This window comes from Magallana gigas, chromosome 4, assembly GCF_963853765.1.
Source record: "Magallana gigas chromosome 4, xbMagGiga1.1, whole genome shotgun sequence".
Classification (NCBI taxonomy): domain Eukaryota; kingdom Metazoa; phylum Mollusca; class Bivalvia; order Ostreida; family Ostreidae; genus Magallana; species Magallana gigas.
The window spans coordinates 18,224,948-18,243,660 of record NC_088856.1 but is presented as its reverse complement, the minus strand read 5'-3'; the positions used below and the strand labels follow the sequence as shown (position 1 = coordinate 18,243,660).

General features: G+C 33.3%; 2 protein-coding genes across 2 annotated transcripts; both read right to left on the bottom strand.

Moving 5' to 3' along the window:
• Nucleotides 1-1,303: 1,303 nt before the first annotated feature.
• On the bottom strand, nucleotides 1,304-4,017 carry LOC136274518 (E3 ubiquitin-protein ligase TRIM33-like). The gene has a single exon (XM_066081525.1). The coding sequence runs from the start codon at nucleotides 3,931-3,933 to the stop codon at nucleotides 1,921-1,923; it is 2,013 nt and encodes a 670-aa protein (XP_065937597.1). The 5' UTR covers nucleotides 3,934-4,017; the 3' UTR covers nucleotides 1,304-1,920.
• Nucleotides 4,018-10,555: 6,538 nt separating this feature from the next.
• LOC136274517 (E3 ubiquitin-protein ligase Midline-1-like) lies at nucleotides 10,556-12,655 on the bottom strand. The gene has a single exon (XM_066081524.1). The coding sequence runs from the start codon at nucleotides 12,568-12,570 to the stop codon at nucleotides 10,579-10,581; it is 1,992 nt and encodes a 663-aa protein (XP_065937596.1). The 5' UTR covers nucleotides 12,571-12,655; the 3' UTR covers nucleotides 10,556-10,578.
• Between the last annotated feature and the right edge of the window lie 6,058 nt (nucleotides 12,656-18,713).

Below are 18,713 nucleotides of genomic sequence, written 5' to 3'. Positions count from 1 at the left end.
CATTCTTATTCTTATTGAAAATGAGGCAGCAACATATTTTAATTATAACAATTTTAATTCTAATTAAACGTTTAATTAGGTATCATTTTAGAATTTAAAGGATATCATTGTTTAAAACGTTATAATATATGTTATATCGCTGCGACATAACTTAACGTCTAGTTTTATATCAGAAAGATAAGTCAAGCTGTGAATTGAAATTTTCAAGCTTTTGTTCAAATCTAGATGACGTAAATTCGTCCTCCAAATTTATCACATATGTCATTTAAAAATTAATACTAAGATTTAACAGGTTTGTGACGGTTAAATTTATATCAATTTTATAAGAAAAAGATCATCAATGAATGCCTGTTCGAACACAGGGTCGGCGAAGAACTGAAAATCGTAATATGATGCTCAAACTTATTATCTACTTTGGACATATAACATATAAAAATGTTATGATAAAGTTTTATCAGATTTATTAATATCTATATGCAAAAAAGATCATTTTGTCTTCATAAATCAACGTAACACGGATATTATAATAATAATGAATATTAAGTATTTTATTATATAAATCTTAAAAATGAGTTTGTTTTCCATCGTTTTTCTTCATATGGGTTCTGTATGAAATGACAATATTTATATAAAAGTTTCGCGTTAATTCGCGAAAATTACGCGTTTATTCGCGAAACTAACGCGTTTATTCGCGAAAGTTTCGCGTTATATCGCGAGAGTTTCGCATGTATTCGCAAAAGTTTCGCGTTATATCGCAAAAGTGTCGCGCTATATAGCGAAAGTGTCGCGTTTATTCGCGAAAGTTACGCGTTTATTCGCGAAAGTTTTGCGTTTATTCGCGAAAGATACGCGTTTATTCGCGAAAGTTTCGCGTTTATTCGCGAAAGTTTCGCGTTATATCGCGAAAGTTACGCGTTATATCGCGAAAGTTTCGCGTTTATTCGCGAAAGTTACGCGTTTATTCGCGAAAGTTTCGCGTTTATTCGCAAAAGTTTCGCGTTTATTCGCAAAAGTTTCGCGTTATATCGCGAAAGTTACGCGTTATATCGCGAAAGTTACGCGTTATATCGCGAAAGTTTCGCGTTTATTCGCGAAAGTTACGCGTTATATCGCGAAAGTTTCGCGTTTATTCGCGAAAAAAATATTTTTTTTACCTACGAAAATGAGCTCGATGGGCTTTCGTAGAATATTAATTAGCAAAGCTTAATTGAGAAATATAAATCTTCAAATACCAATACTGTTTAAAATATTTAAAATAAAAGACATTACTCTTCCAATAATCGGTATTAGAGGCCAAAAAATCGCGTCTATTATCTTTAATAGTAGTATAGATATGGTAACAATGCATAATACATACGAGATTTTGATACTTTTACGCACTTTTGAAAACATATTCATGGAAATATGATGCTTTAAAAATTCTGATTTTATGGAATGAAAATTTTCAATATTAGAAATAGCTTCATTTAATCCAATTACGCGTCTAACTATTTTTCAAAGTCTTGACATGTTGTTAAATTGATTTCCAAATTGGTGTAACATTTTAATGGCTACAGATTTCCAACAAATATTTCCTTTTTTATCTAAAGTAGTTATAAATACTAAAATTCATGAAGATGAAAGAAGTCAGTACCTACATGTAGATCACGCACCCACAAGTTTGTGAACGAAGAATGGACACTTAATACAATGGTAGCTACGAAGGGTGGTACTGCATAAAAGTAATATCTTTGAACTGTCACGAAGAATGCAGAACAGAATTGGGAAAACACTTCTCACTGACCTCTTGTAGTCAATTTTACTTAATATTTGATACGTATTCTAATATCAGAAAGATATTTAGATGCAAATATAGTTAATATACATCAAAATACTTTAAAGAAGCATGTTGTAGACTACCCAGTTAATCTTTATGTTAATCTATAATACTCTGTATACACTAAATCTTCTACAAAAGTCCAGAACGAGCATTTTCTCCCCTGTTGGATGAAGTACTACATTGTACAATTCTTCGATACCCGGTAATTCAATGTTCCTGCTCTCACCGCTTCCATATTTGATCTGTATTAGTTTATTACTCTTCAGACAAACAAAAATATTTTCTTGCAAATCAAACGCTAATCCACGTGGAGAACAAGCTTGTAGATTCTTCTTGAATAACTTTTCATTGTTTCTGTCTAGAACTAGTAAATCATTGTCTACAATAACGGCATGCTTATCAGAATGGAATGACGCCGAAATAAATGGTGGAGTTCCACAGAATTGCAACGGTGAAATGTACTTGACTGAAAAATCTGGTGTGCAAATCATTTTCATCGAGTCATTTCGCGTGAAAAACATTTCTGGACCACAAGAAAGCGCTTTCATGTACATGTGTGTTTTCAGCTCAATGGTTTTGATCTTCCTAAGTGTTACATTATGGGAGATTTCCACCTTATAATAATCAACATGGGTCTCAAAAGACACGTACACTTTATCCATGCTGTCCCCTGATTGGCAAAGACCAAACGGAGTGGTCGTACATGGATACGTGAGAACACATTTTGCTTTATTATCTGTGATGTCATAAATCTGTAGAGATGGTGGATTTTTTGCAGAAAGAAGTACTTTATTATCATCTACAAATAAGCCATAATAAACGTTTGAATTTAGCTCAGAATCGGAGAGCTTTTGAAATTTAATTTTCATCCAGTCCTTCTGGGACATTACTTTTCGTCTGTACAACATTGGATTGTTTTGCAGTTGAGCGGCTAATTTTGACACTGTTTCCAAAGTTTCAGTAGGCATTTCAAAAACACCAACATCTTGAAAACTTCGGTCATCACAGACTTGACGAAGGAAGTCTGTATCAGGTTGATTGTAATCAGTCACGGCCTCCCAGATTTTCAAATTATGCAAACGATCAACATGATCCAAAATTTGACGACGTACTTTGTATCGGCTAACAAATATCTGCTTTTTAGACCCATTTTCAAGCACTCTCTGCATCATGGTTTTTGCCTCTTGCACAGCTGTGACAAACCGTTTTACTTCATCAGACGCTATTTCAATATTTCTAACAGCATCAGAATGCTTCTGTTCAAACTGCTTCATCCATTGATTGTGGGCTTTGTCTAGAAGAGACTTTATTTCTTCAATTTTTGTGTCAGTGTTTGTACAGATCTCCTGTTTTTTGGCATTGAGATTTATGACTGTTTTCCTGTATTCTTCTTGTATTTGACCGAGTTTCTTTAGGACGTCTATGAAACACGACGGTGTTATTTGACCATAGGATTCTTCAAGTTCTATTGTTGCATCTTCCATGGACTCCACCTTCTTACAAAATCTATGTTTGGTGAAAAAACATGTGCTGCAACAAAGTTGATCATGATCATGGCAGAATACCTCAACATACTTCCCCTTATGTATTACACAAGGTTCATCTATTTCTGTCTCTTTTCTCAAATCTTCGACATCCGAAAGACGCACTATTTTGTGGTCCTTGAGCATCGGAACATACGAATGAATTGATTTGCAGTCATCACAAATCGTTTCCGTACAAGTTTTACACCAATGTTTTGCTTGAACAGTTTTATCATTTCTCTGACAAAACATGCAATTCTTATTTTGACTGTTATCCGAGTTTACAGACATACACAGAATCAGTTTATTTTCGGGTAAACTACAGGCCCATTCTTCATTGGAGGCTTCATTACTTGGAGCTTGGATAGACTTCCGACAGACAGGACACTGGATAGTTTTAGGAGAATTATCACCGCTACACACCGCCGTACTTGATATGTAGGTCTGAATACAGGATTCACAAAACGTATGATAACATGGCAAATATTTGGGCTTCCTGATCTCTTCCAGACATATTGGACAAAGGAATTGGTCGTTGTCATTAGGATGCTTTTCCAGTCCAGTGTCAGCCATTAAGGGGTCGTTTAACATACATGTATAACACTGTGAGTAACTAAACGGTATCCCTTCGCAACCACTTTTTCTTTCACTACAAATGTATGGAGCGGTGAACGTATAAATAAAATTTTCACACCCGTCATTTATCATGAAATTATGTTCATACTTAACAAACTTTCCTCTAGAATCTCTGTAAGATCAAAAACGAAATCAATTATCGACTTTTAAACATACATGGCGTTCAACCTAGATATAAGATTGTAGGGTCAGAGATAGGGCATTTTAAAATTTACTTGCCCCAGACTTTCTCCGGAACAGGCTACCGACCTCGGAAAATGAAGCGATCTCGAGTCGCCATTTTCCATGCAATTTACTACTGATTTCGTCTCTTTACTTGCCTTTGATAATCTAGTGAGGTGGTGCAGTTTATTTACATGTAATGATACTAATTTTTTTCACAGAAGTTTAATCAGTCCAAAGTTAGCGCACGTTTTACACAATTTTTTCAATATTATAAGTTCAAAATTCATACTGGAGGAGTATCTTAACATTTGCGAGATATCATCCCGAACAGGCATAAAAATATATCCAAATACATTTATTATACCCATAACAAAGAATAATATAAAATTATTAATCCAAGATGCAGATTAGCATCTTATAAAGAGTGTAGTTTTTCATATCTGATACTTTAAAATAATGGTATTTGTTAACGATCAGCCATCTCATTCATTTATTTCGATTATTTGATACAAAAGTCACAAATCCGCCAAATTAATTTTCATTTGGTAAACACCATACCAACATTGTCCATACTAAAGCTAAGAGATTAATATGTTATTTATTATGATTTATATTAATGCAATAGTCATATGTGTACATGTGGGAAAATGAAGATGCCTTTTTACTTGCCGCTAGTTATAATCTTTTTGATTGCCTTTTTTCTTGATTTAAATGTTATTGATACAAATCTATTGTTGTCAGGTGATGTAAAATTCAATGAAGTTGTAATCAAAATTCAATTGTTAAATCACGCCTTCTAAATTCTAAAATTTCCCTTTATCCATTAAAAATGTCATGAACAGTATTATTTGAAAATATATTTAGTTGTATATTTTTCCATAATTGGCAAAGCTGTCTTTAAACCTTGCAAGACGAAAGAAGTTATGGTTCAAATATAACTTTTGCATGAATATGAGCTGCGTATAGCAGAGAAATTTGAGAACAACTGAGTTATCTTTAAAGGCATGGGTTATAATAACTTGTATAAGAAGAATAATATTACTAACATACAATGAATTCAATAATGACTTTATTTGATGAATAATTTTCCCCTTATTACAGTTCCCATCCACTAAATGACGGCCGGCCGTGTGTTTCAAGACTTAAAATCTTTCCATGGGAGATGTCTGTTGGGTGTGTTCGAATAAAAACAAGGTCCTCGCGATTTATGCTTACAACTACCATCCCTGTAGTAGAATGGGTGTCATTTATTTCTTGACTGTCTGTTACCAGACTTGTAATGACCTGAGAATTTACTACAATCTGTGTAAATGCAAAATAATATCCATTTGATAAAATAGTCCATGTAAACACATAGACCCCATCAGTTGGAGCTGTGAACATTCCGGAGTACTTGTTGTAGGCGGATCCAGTGTTTGTTTGTACGTTGTCGAACACTAAAACATGGTGCAAACTTGGATTGACTTCTGATGTTGTCATATAAGCATAAAAAGCTACAATGTCGGCGGCCCCTAAAATTTAACAGGAAGAGAGACAGTTTTAACATAATTGCGTTTTTGAATTGATTACTTTAAGTTGATTACTCAATAGTTTATCGAATAATAATAGTTTAAATGACATTGTAGATTATATTGCCCAGTTTTCAACGGATGATGGTCACTTAATAAAAGATAAATTTTTTAAAAAAGTAATTACGAGCTGCGAGTCCTCAATATAAATTTTTCAAAGTGAAAATAAATGTTAAAGACCTATACTTGGAACTATTCTTTTCTGGGCATCAAGAATGGTGGACCTTTTAAGTTCAGGAGTATTCTGTAGTGAGGTTACTGCGCTGCGATTTGACGCTGCGTACAAATGTTTGGACTTTTCTTCTTTCTGTTCTTCTGCACCACCGATCTGCTGACCAGAACATTTCTCTTCAAGGATTTGAATTTTCATTTCCTGGGAATGAATTTTATCTTCCAAGAGTGCAATTTTTCTGTCATATTATTTCATGACGGATTCCATTTTTTTCTCAATGAGTTTATCAATGTCGCATTCGGAAATGTCCGGTTTTACTCCTTACAACACACAAGAATCCAAGAAAAGTACTAACAACGATGAGGGAACGCTGCATTGTTGCCACGTCTTATTTATTGTTCAGCACGGTCAAAAAGTATACTGTATTTGGTGTGATATAGATCTCGCTTTCATATCTCCCTTACCGGATCGGTATGGCGTTGTCTCTTATCTCTTTATGCACGGAAAACTTTTCATAATATGAAAGACATACTTTGAAAATATATCAAAAACTAATAATAACAAGGAAGAATTTTACACCTCAATTCATTAGCCTTTTAGTGTACATAATAATTATGAATCTCTCTCTCTCTCTCTCTCTCTCTCTCTCTCTCTCTCTCTCTGATATACTTAATATGCCTGATGATTTTTACAAAGAGAAAAATTCTTAAACGAGTTGTAATTAAAACGAAACTTAAAAATTGTACCTGATTATTTTACTCCATGTCAACATTTGGAATAAGACTTGTAGGTGAGAGCCGTTTGTATATACATTGACGAACACAAACACATCTTTGATTGATTGAATATTTTCATGTCTGATACACTTTGAAAAAAAAATAGGTATAAAAAAAAAACAATATTAGGCTAATTCAAAACCGAAATGAAATTACTTGCTGAAGTTATATGCTAAATATATGTATGTCAGTTTACAAAGTACAGAAAAAAATTTATGGGTAAAAAAATATTTTCAGTATTGCAAAAGCATTTAAAAGAAATTTTAAATTTTATTTTTCGGTCAAATTAAACCCAATGTTTTATCATTGTTTGGTTTTCATCTACTGAAATGACAATGCAAGAAAGGAATATTACAAGTCTGAAGATTAATAAGCATATGGTTACAATGCACAAGAAACAGGAAAGTTTAGTACTTGAACGCAGTTTTGAAAAATGGCATTCATACAAATATGACGCTTTAAAAAACTGGGTTTTATCGAATAAAAATTTCCACATTAGAAATATCTTCAATTACGCGTATAATTATTTTCCGAATCCTCTGACGTGTTGATAATTTTGATTTCCAAATTGGTGTAACATGGAGGGCTGCATATTTTTTGTTTACAAATAATGAGATTTATTGATTTAAAGAGCTTATACATACTGATACTCATGTAGAAGAGTACCTCATGCATCCACGAGTTTGTGAAAGAAGAATGGGCACTGAATTCATGGTAGCTAATATGGGTGGCCGCATAAAATTAATATCTTTGAACTGTCACGAACAGCACAGAATGGAAAAACCCACTTCTCATTGACCTCTTACAGTAAACCTTATTTAATATTTTATATGTATTTAAAAATCAGAAAGGTATTAAGATGCAATTATATCTCAAAATACTTTAGAGTAGCATTCTTTAACTTAACTATCCAGTCATTGTTTGGATACTATTTTAAAAAAGTATATTCAAAAGGATTGACCAAGCCAGGAGAAAATTGTATTTTTGAGAAACAGAAAACAAGACGTTTATATACAGAATGACGTTGCATTTTATCTAAATTATATTTTGAAACAAAATCAAGTTGTAATAGTCTTAACATTTGATACAATCGAAAAATTCTAGAAGTAATGCCGTCATAAATGGTAAAATGTGAAAACAGTTTAAAATACCCAACTTCTGATTTAATGATTTTGAAGACTATATTGTACATGCTGGTATATGCAGGTATATAGTTTTAAAGGTATCATACTTGAGACAGGGTAGTTTTATGCAATCATATATATTTTTATGATACACTTGCTCGGTGACATTGAAATACTTAACAATCTGAACTTATACCTTGGTATACCGGTGTTATATAGTGCCTTTTCCCCCTAGCCATCTTTCCCCCCGGAAAAATGGCTATATAGCAGTTCTTCCCCCGGAAAAATGGCTATATAGCAGTTTTTCCCCCACGGAAAGCTGACTATATAGTGGGCTTTCCCCCTTTTTATAGCCAGATTACCCCCACGGAAACCCTACTATATAGTGGATTTTCCCCCATTTTTACTTTCCGGCCATGTTTATTGCGGACCATTCGTGACAATAATTTGCAATAATTGATATGATATTAATTTCTCACAAAAAGGATAATTATGGCATTTATTAATACATAGAATAAAATACATGGTTTTTCAACCCCAAATATGAACTAAGGCATGCGCCTTCATAACATTCATGTGTCATCATCGTTTATTTCACCTGTTCTCACACCTTTTTGGACCGCCTTTTGCCCGGATTTCGGAATACCTCGAATCTTTTTCATCTAATCGATGCTTATCTACAGTTTTGACTTCGACGTTATGAACACGTGAGAACACATTTGAGTGAAAATACGCCGGTTTGGAACTTTAATTTCCCAATGTATTACCATCAATGTATAAGCTTCTCCCAGGGAACTAACTGACCAATCTTGACTTAATTTTGTAGAGGAAGGGAATAAAAAGTAGAAATGTATTACTCCCTTCGTCCAAAAGGCTATCAATTTTAAATGAATACCGTTAGAATTGACGATCTTAAAAACAATTATATATTTCTTCTTCTAAATATCAAACGGGAGACAGGGTGCAATGATATGATGAGAAACTGAAATGTTTTAGTTTTACTTTGATTGATGGGGTTCTAAATCATGGATAAGGGGTATTTAATTATGTATTAAAAGCATGTGTAAAGTTAGTGTTTACCATTTCGTTTTAAAGTTGCGCATATTCATATTTTTAAGCACATTTCTACGAAACGCGAGATATTATGATGTAAACATTTTAAAAAACAATGAAATGTCTTCACAACCAGAACAATGTCGGTATCTTTGCTGGTTACTTTGGAAAATGTGAAATGGAGCCTGAAGTAACTTTATGTTTATATTGTCACTAACTATTTGCTAATTTTTCCACTTTTAAGTTTGCAACGTGATCTATAAATATACAATTTTGAAAACGATGCCATATAAATCAAGATATACGATTCAATTACCTAAATATTTTATACTATTTTTTCATATTTTTGCAATAAAGATTTTCTTGTGTACCATATTATTTCTTCGAACAATTAAACAAGGGTAATTAAAAAAAAAACAAAAAAAAACACAACCAACACATATATATTGTGATGAGTTGACTTTTTAAAAATATAAGCTTGTTTTTCTAATCATCTAACAAGTATAACAGTCTTAAATCCGCTTAGGTTGGTTAATTATTTTTGATTTTCGGTTTCTCCTTTTATGAATAAAAGTTCATTGATTTATTTATCTAATTATTTATTATATCATTAGTCATCTTAGGAATTGATTAGATGTTTTGAAGAATAAGGAATTTTACCCGCGTACCTTTTTAAAAAAAATTGTTCGTAAATTTAAAAAAAAAGTAGCAGAATTAAACGTAATGTTCAATCATTTTGATAAAGAAATATATGAGTGATTGTGTATTTTACTTTTAAATGACCGTAAAAATATGTTCATGTGGTCATCTATAATTTTTGAGATATGGGGCCCTAAAAAATACATATTCTTCATAATTGGATTTCAAACATCGGGCTCGAAAACAACAAAGGGTCCTACCCTGCATGGGGGCTTCAATTTTCGGTGTCATCCACTAGTGGTATACCACTATCACTGTGAAAATATGGTTAATTGGTCATCTCTAGAATTTGAGATTCGGGTCGCCACTTATAGAACACTATTCAATCATTATAATGGGGTTTTAAACATCGGGCCCTGAAACATCAAGGGCCCCTACCCTGAGGACTGAAATTTTCAGAGTCATCTTCAAGTGATAAACCACTGCCACTATAAAAATATGGTGATATGGTCATTTCTAGTTTATGAGACATTGGACCCTAAAGAATATGCACTATAATTATTATAATAGGATTTTAAAAATCGGGCTCTGAAACATCGGAAACAAATTTCTCTAAAACAGAGGTTAAGCTTGGATGAAATTTTCACAAACAAACAAACAGTCTGATAGATTTATCAAAATATTCCTACAACATTCTCGCTGAATACAATTTCAAAACACAGAATTATGCATATAAGTGTATAACTTGTAAAACTTTTTTCAATAAATTACCTAAATTAAGTTCTATGTGTAATTCCATTACACACATGTTCAACTTTCAGCATTGTCTATAAAAATAATAAATCGGCAAAACGAAACTTAACCTGTACAGATGAATGCAGATATACATGTATGCATCCTGGGAGTGTAGAAACATTGATTTTAATTCTTACTGGATTTCCATAAATATTTTTTATAAAATCTGAACCAAAAACGTAAGGGAGAAACCCTACTATGGGGGAAAAGCTACTATATAGTAGCTTTTCCCCCCGGGGGGAAAGGCTACTGACTATGGGGGAAAAACTGCTATACAACACCGGTATAGGAAAAACAGCTTTGTGAATCTATAATACTCTGTAAACACAAAATTTTTCACCAAAGTCCAGAATGAGCACTTTTTCTCCAGTTGGATGAAGTACTACATTGTATGATTCTTTGATACCCGGTAATTCAATGTACCTACTTTCACCTCCTCCATATTTTATCTGCATTAATTTATTATTCATCACGCAAACAAAAATATTTTCTTGTAAGTCAAACGCTAATCCACGTGGACAAATTGTTGTGCTCAGATCCTTCTTAAATAACTCTTCATTGTTTTTTCCCACAACAAGTAATTCATTGCCATCAACAACCGCATGCTTATATGAGTTGGATGAGGCCGAGATAAATGGCGCATTTCCTCTACATGACGCTAGTGAACTGGACTTGACTGAAAACTCTGGTGTGCAAATCATTCTCATTGCGTCATTTCGCGTAAAAAACAGCGCTGGACCACCTGAAAGCCCTTTCATGTGTGTTTTCAGTTCAATGGTTTTGATCTTCTTAATTGTTACACTTTGGGAGATTTCCACCTTATAATAATCAACATGGGTCTTAAAAGACACGTATACTTTGTCCATGCCCTCTCCTGATAGGCAGATACCAAACGGGGCGGTCGAACACGGATACGTGAGAACACATTTTGCTTTAGGGTCCGTGATGTCATAAATCTGTAGAGATGGTGGATTTTTTACGGACAGAAGAACGTTCGTGTCATCTAAAAATAAGCCATAATAAACCTTTTTCTTAAGGTCAGATTCAGAGAGTTTTTCAAATCCTATTTTCATCCAGTCTTTCTTGGACATAATTTTTCGTCTATTCAATATTTGATTGTTTTGCAGTTGGGCAGCAAAATTTGACACTGTTTCCAATGTTTCAGTAGGCATTTCAAAAACACTTACATCTCGAAAACTTCGATCATCACAGACTTGACGAAGGAAGTCTGTATCAGGTTGATTGTAATCATGCACGGCATCCATGATTTTCAAATCATGCAGACGATCAACATGATCCAAAATTTGACGGCGTATTTTGTATCGGCTAACAAATATCTGCATTTTAGACCCATTTTCAAGCACCCTTTTAAGCATGGTTTTCCCCTCTTGCAAAGCTGTGGCAAACCGTTTTAATTCATCAGACGCTATTTCAATATTTCCAACAGCATCAGAATGCTTCTGTTCAAACTGCTTCATCCATTGGTTGTGGGCCTTGTCTAGAAGTGACTTTATTTCTTCAATTTTTGTGTCAGTGTTAGTACAGATCTCCTGTTTTTTGGTATTGAGATTTATGACTGTTTTCCTGTATTCTTCCTGTATGTGATTGAGTTTCTTTAGGACATCTTCGAAACACGTCGGTGTTATTTGACCATGGGCTTCTTCAAGTTCCATTGTAACATCTTCAAATGACTCCACCTTTTTACAAAATCTATGCTTGGTGCAAAAACATGTGCTGCAACAAAGCTGATCATGATCATGGCAGAATACCTCAACATACTTCCCCTTATGTATTACACAAGGTTCATCTATTTCTGTCTCTTTTCTCAAATCTTCGACATCCGCAAGACGCACTATTTTGTGACCCTGGAGCAATGGGACATGGGAGTGAAATGACTTGCAGTCATCACAAATCGTTTCCGTACAAGTTTTACACCAATGTTTTGCTTGGACGGTTTTGTCATTTCGCTGACAAAACATGCAATACTGGTTTTCACTTCTATCCGAGTCTATAGACATACTCAGAATCAGTTTATCTTCCGGTAAACTACAGGCCCATTCTTCACTGGAGGCGTCATTACTTGGAGCTTGGATGGACTTCCGACAGACGGGACACTGGATAGTTTTAGGAGAATTATCACCGCTACACGCCGCCGTACTTGATATGTAGGTCTGAATACAGGATTTACAAAACGTATGATAACATGTCAAATATTTGGGGTTCCTTACCTCCTCCAGACATATAGGACAACGGAATTTGTCATCGGAACCTGGAAGATTTTCCAGTTTTGAGTCGGCCATGAATGAATTGTTTTCAATAAACAGTTTTATTGACAATAACCCTTCACCACGCGTGACGTCGTCCTTCTTCTTTCGTTTTCACGACAAATGTATGGAGCGGTGAACGGACATATCACTCACATCCTTACCTCACTGGGTTATTAGTACAAATAATATCGTCACTGATATCTTTATAATGAACACTAAAATTGTATGCTTGTATATTTGCCCCTTCTTTCCTGGACTAGTGGGTTCATGATTGTTGAATAATTTCATATATATAACGTTAGGCGCTTAAGTGTATTTTTTTTAATTCCCTTTCATTAAGGTAGGTCAATCCATAACTAATTTAATTTAACAATTTTGAATGATCTATACTATATCAAATACGTATTTTAAAGCTATTATGAGGCTGACATAAACCAAACTCGGGCATATGGAGAAATGGTGTACATTTTACTAATTTGCATAGCGGCCATATTGTTATCACAATGGCGATTTTCATTACAATAGAATATATAGAAAGGAATGAGAAAAATCACAAATTATAAAAAATAAGTATTTCGGAAATATTTTCTTCTCATTTGGTTCTGTCATTTACATCATCCGGGATTGGAATGTGCTTGTTTTGTTTACATTAGATATTGAGATGGCGGTTCCTTTTGAATCTGAAATATCGAAGCGGGGCGTTGTAGGAATAAAGTGTGTTTTAGTGTTGAAAGGCGTCATGAAGGGATTTTGGAATTATTTTTAAAATACTTGCCATTCATAGGTAAAGTAGTTCCTCATATATTTACAAAGTTTACATTGCAAACTAGTTGTGTCAGAAATTTAGACTCAAATTAAAAAAGTCTTGTCGGTTCCTTTTTACTTCCAATTTAGCATTTTCAAGACTTTCTCAGTAAGCCATCGGACTTGCAACTAGGCATGTATACAGTCTTTATATTGAATCATTAGGCATATTGCATATTTTTGATTAAGAATTATCGTTATAAATTGAATGAATTTTTTCATTTTATAATTTTATTCGGTTTCAAGCTGATATTTTTGGCTGTTTATCTATTTATTTACTCATTTTAGCCGGTAAAGTCATATTTTTAGATTATCTATGGTTGGATAGAGAGGTATTCAAAGTGAATTTTAAGTGTGAATCACTGATTGTGGTGACAAAAACATACACAGATAATCTATGCATTGCCTAAACACATGTTCTCATTCAAAAAATGAAAGTTTTGACGTAATAACACAAATTTCATACATAAAAGGTATGTAATTTTCATTCGTAAGGGAGACAATTTGAAGACATAAATATTAATGAGAACAGTGTCACGTGACATTTAGCTCATGAATAAAGTGTACGTGATTTCTCCATATGGTGAATGTTTGTAGTAAATTATATGAACTTTTTGCACTTTAAACTTTTTTAAAGAGTTGTCTGCCCTTTAGGAAAAGTTTAAAAAATCATTTTCTGAAAATATGTACTATATGGTAAACTATGAATTATTTTAGCATATTTGGAGAAAGGGGAAGCTTTTGCAACTTTTACCAAAAGAAATGTGTGAGAAAATAACTTATACTAAAGAAATATATTCAAAAATGCATTTTTCCCATAGACTTCAATGTAAAATTCAACATATGAAAAATTTATTTATTTATTTTAGATTTCAAAAGTGAATCTTTATTATTTAATAAACTCCTTTAAATCACACCAAGATTCTAGTGATCAAACTTACAATCTATTAGATATGAAATATGATAGTTATGGATGGACTACCTTAATTCTATGTCTTATGCTTTCAACACCAGACATAATTCACTTATTTGGTCAAGTTTTTAAAATTGTCTCGCTGATATACCAAATCACCAACCAGCAAAATATATGTCTATGCATAGACGCACAGTTTACCAATGTTAAATACAAGTTGCTGTCCTTTAAAAAAGGACTACAATACGTGGACCATTTGTATGTGTTTCCAACGAAAAAGTGAAAGCCTTAAGATTATCAGAGATTTCACCGACTCTAGCCCTCTGCTTTTAACCACTAAATGTGTACGTTGTATTACGTATACATGTATGTATAGCCCTGACTTTTTATCTCAGAATTTAAAGGATTCATACTTCTAAAATAATTATGATCTATCTATGAATGAAGTTTGCATGTACAGTATCAGGCATTCGGTGAATTCTACTATTTGCGCACACATTACGATTCGCACTACTTTGTTAGCTATGCAGTGACAGTGTTGTGTAAATTAAAAGTTTCATATGATGCATTTTTCTTGAGATTTAAACTTTTATACAGTGACATAATTATTCAATCATACTTAAATGCTTAAAAAATTTAATCGGGAAGTTCTTTAGCCTCGCATACTATAAAAGTAAAGTTAAGTTACTTGTGTATTCGGAAAACAAAAAAACATTGCAAATTATGCTATTTGTTGCATGTTGTAGTTTCGGCATAACATTAACTTATTTCATGATACTGATAGTTCATATCACATGCCAATCATTTTTTAAAAGGAATACTTTGTTTCTGTACTGTTTACCGACAACTTTACAATTACAGCGCCTTTGAACTTATGTGTGCATATGGCACGGAATCCCGATCCCTATTCAGATAAACGTGTGCTAGCCTGGTTCCCTGAGCTACCCATTACGCACAGGAACCAGGCTAGCTCATGCGCAGGCTGAATTTTCCCCATAGCATCCGGTTTAACCTCGCTTATATATTTTCTGCGTGGACCTCAGGGTCCACGCAATGAGTGTTGCATGCATGTATTTACTTTTTTAGTTAATTGGAGGAGGCGTTGCCTAAAATTAATTCATCCCGGCAAATTTTTAATCCAATAATGAAGTTAGTCATCATGTGCTTACTTGGTTTTTCGTTAATATTTGCTCTTTACTTTAAAAACGACAACACATGCAATGACTTAACTATAGTCTGTCCCAAGTTATTGCTTCTATCACTTTTTGATAATTATTATTAAAAATACACATATCTGTGAAAAACAGTACAATTGAAATCGAGGAAATGGACAATATCCTAGATATCTTCATTGACAAATTATCCCCTTTTCACTCATAAAATTTTACAGGAACGAAAACAAATTTCTTACGGAGATTTATAATGGGAAATGTTTACATATTTTCTCCATTCGGAAGTACTCGGGACACCTCGCGCAATTTTTTAACGTTATCATCCGCGGGCTTATTTATGGCTAATGCAATACAAAATCCCCGTAGACTTTCTATTTTGGGATGTGTATTGAAACCTTTCAAAACAGTTGTGGCGTTTCAAAACAGATAATCTGGACATTTTTCATATTAGTGGATGAACGTAGTTTCAGCACAAAGGTACTTAAGATTATCGAAATATCAATCAAAACGTGGTGGAAGCAAAAACTCGGGACAGAGTATAACAGGTAAATTGTTTTAAAAGTGGACAATGTCAGGGTTTGTACTACACGTGTTATGTTATGATTTGTACTGTTCGTTGCACTTAGAGTATTCCTGCAAATGATTTGTATCGCTCAATAAATATATTTACTGTTCAGTAATACATGTTACTATATAGAAACAGAGAGTGATGACGCTTAGCAATGCATTCTGATTGATATAATTTGTTATAACTTACACAAAAGAGTGGTTTGTTTTGCATGTTACTCGAGTGCGATTTGAATTACTGGTACCAATTTAATACCCTTTAATACTGTTAATTTAAATGAGACAATGTACAATTCTGAGACTGAAATAACAAAATAGGTAAATTTTGGAGACATTAGAAAATCTATATGAAGTTATCACTTACTTAGAGATATTATCAATTGTCTTAATAATTGGTATCTGATACCATAAACTGATTTGTTCAGAGTTATAGCTGTTATTGCCGAGGTGAGCAATTTTGCCCCTGGTCCTTTGGTTGTTGGTAAGGTGCTACTGCAGTTGCTTATTAAAAAAAGTTTACACATATAATTATCATCTTTTTGACTGACGCCAACATGGCTTGCGCCAAAACAACTGTATAAATCCGTATGCCGTTTCGTTTGAATTTCCTATAATGTAGTATAATTTATGAAAGTGAATGTCTGTACTTAAGGGTGGAAAATTGAATTATAAATAGATATAAACATTACTCCTATATAAACTGGGCTGACCATATTACGCTTTCACAAAATCTGTTCGAGGTTTGTAAACTGCCCGACCTAAGTTTATACTTCTATCCTGTAGAAGTACTTTCAGCCATTTCGATAACACATTACAACTAAAATTTGAGTACTAAATAATTGCTTAATCTCTTGCTAATCGTACAATTTTACCAAACAAAGATACAAAATAAAAATCTCTGAATTTGAAAATTACCAACAAAAATAACTGAAAAAAAACCATACGTATTGTAAGAATCACAGATTACAATGCTCATCGAGGCATCAACCTCAAGAGACCACCTTAATTTTTTTTAAATCAAATTCATTGTTAATGACCTTTAATACAAGAATAGAATTCCTGGGTCCCCCGCCGGTCAAGCAGTATATTAGTATACTGTATATGAAATTGCAATATTTTCAAACATTCAGGGCTGTTCCAGAATTAAATGTGTGTGGAGGTTGGAAGGAACATTTTTTTTTACCCCCACCACCCATTTTGTTTTCTATTTTTCCTGTCGCAAATATATCCAAAATACTACAATCTAAAAGAACTTGACCAAAATATTAGTGGTATAAACATTTGGTGTAAATTTAATGAAAATCCGTCAAAATTTGTAGGCATGAGAGCGCTTACAAGGTCACAAAGTCCCATAACTCCAACAAAAAGTCTCGACCAATGCTGATTTTCGAACTTGACCAAGGTAATAGTGGTATAAACATTTGGTATAAATTTAATGAAAATCCGTCAAAATTTGTAGGCATGAGAGCGCTTACAAAAAAGTGTGATAAATCCGTCAAAATTTGTAGGCATGAGAGCGCTTACAATGTCACAAAGTCCCATAACTCCAACAAAAAGTATCAACCAATGCTGATTTTCGAACTTGACCAAGGAAATAGTGGTATAAACATTTGGTATAAATTTAATGAAAATCCGTCAAAATTTGTAGGCATGAGAGCGCTTACAAAAAAAGTGACGGACGGAAACACGGACGGACGCCCGGCATTTCTATGTCCCCGCTCCGCGTTGCAGCGGGGGACAAAAATATCGGATACTGGGGTGTGGTTTAACATAAAAAAAATATGATACAAAATTGTGAAATAATTTAATCATGTTTTAAATTTCATACTGTATTGTAAAATACAATATTTACCAGTACACTACTAAATATTAGAATATTGTATATTTATGATATAACTATATAATAATTATACAATATAATTATGTATATTTATATTTCATATGATACAATAAAGTACTGCATAACACGATGATACAAAATGATAATGTAACATAATCTGAAGCTAGCCTTATGTTTCAAATCCAAAATCAGAACCATGAAATTGAGCCAGGACTGCTTTTTTTAATTAAAAAATCTCTAATATCAAGATAATGAAGATCAATTTCTGTATCTAAAACTACTTTTTTTCACCAAAATTATATATTTACCTTATTAAGTCTGACTAGACATAGGCAGTACTTACTGTATTTCATAACCAGCTCAAAAAGCAAAACACATTTTGAGTTGTTCTGAATCTTTAACCTGTCTAAGCATATAGATATTTAAAACCACTCTCTGTATCTGAAGCTACATATATGTACCTCTGTGATTTATTCATAAAGATGATTATACTATTATTTATATAAACATGTGACTTACTTCATAAAAATATAACCTTCACTAGCATCCTAAACCTATAGCTCAGATTCAGTATCCAGGCCAGTGGAGTGCATCAATATCACAAGATAATCATATATCCTAATTTGGGTAAATGTGAATCAATAATAACTAAAAACTGCCTATCAAAGGGCACCTGCTCCAAAAACTTTTACCAGCTCCATAAATCTTAACCTCATTAAGCATCCGAAACGTTGGCATTCAAGCCAGTCAATTGCATAATTATCATAGGACGCACCATCCATGCAGGTTTGGTGAAGTTAGGACCAGTAATAACTAGGATATAGTCTTCAGAGGGCACCTGGTCTATAAACTTTAACCAGCTCCAAAAAACTTAACCTTA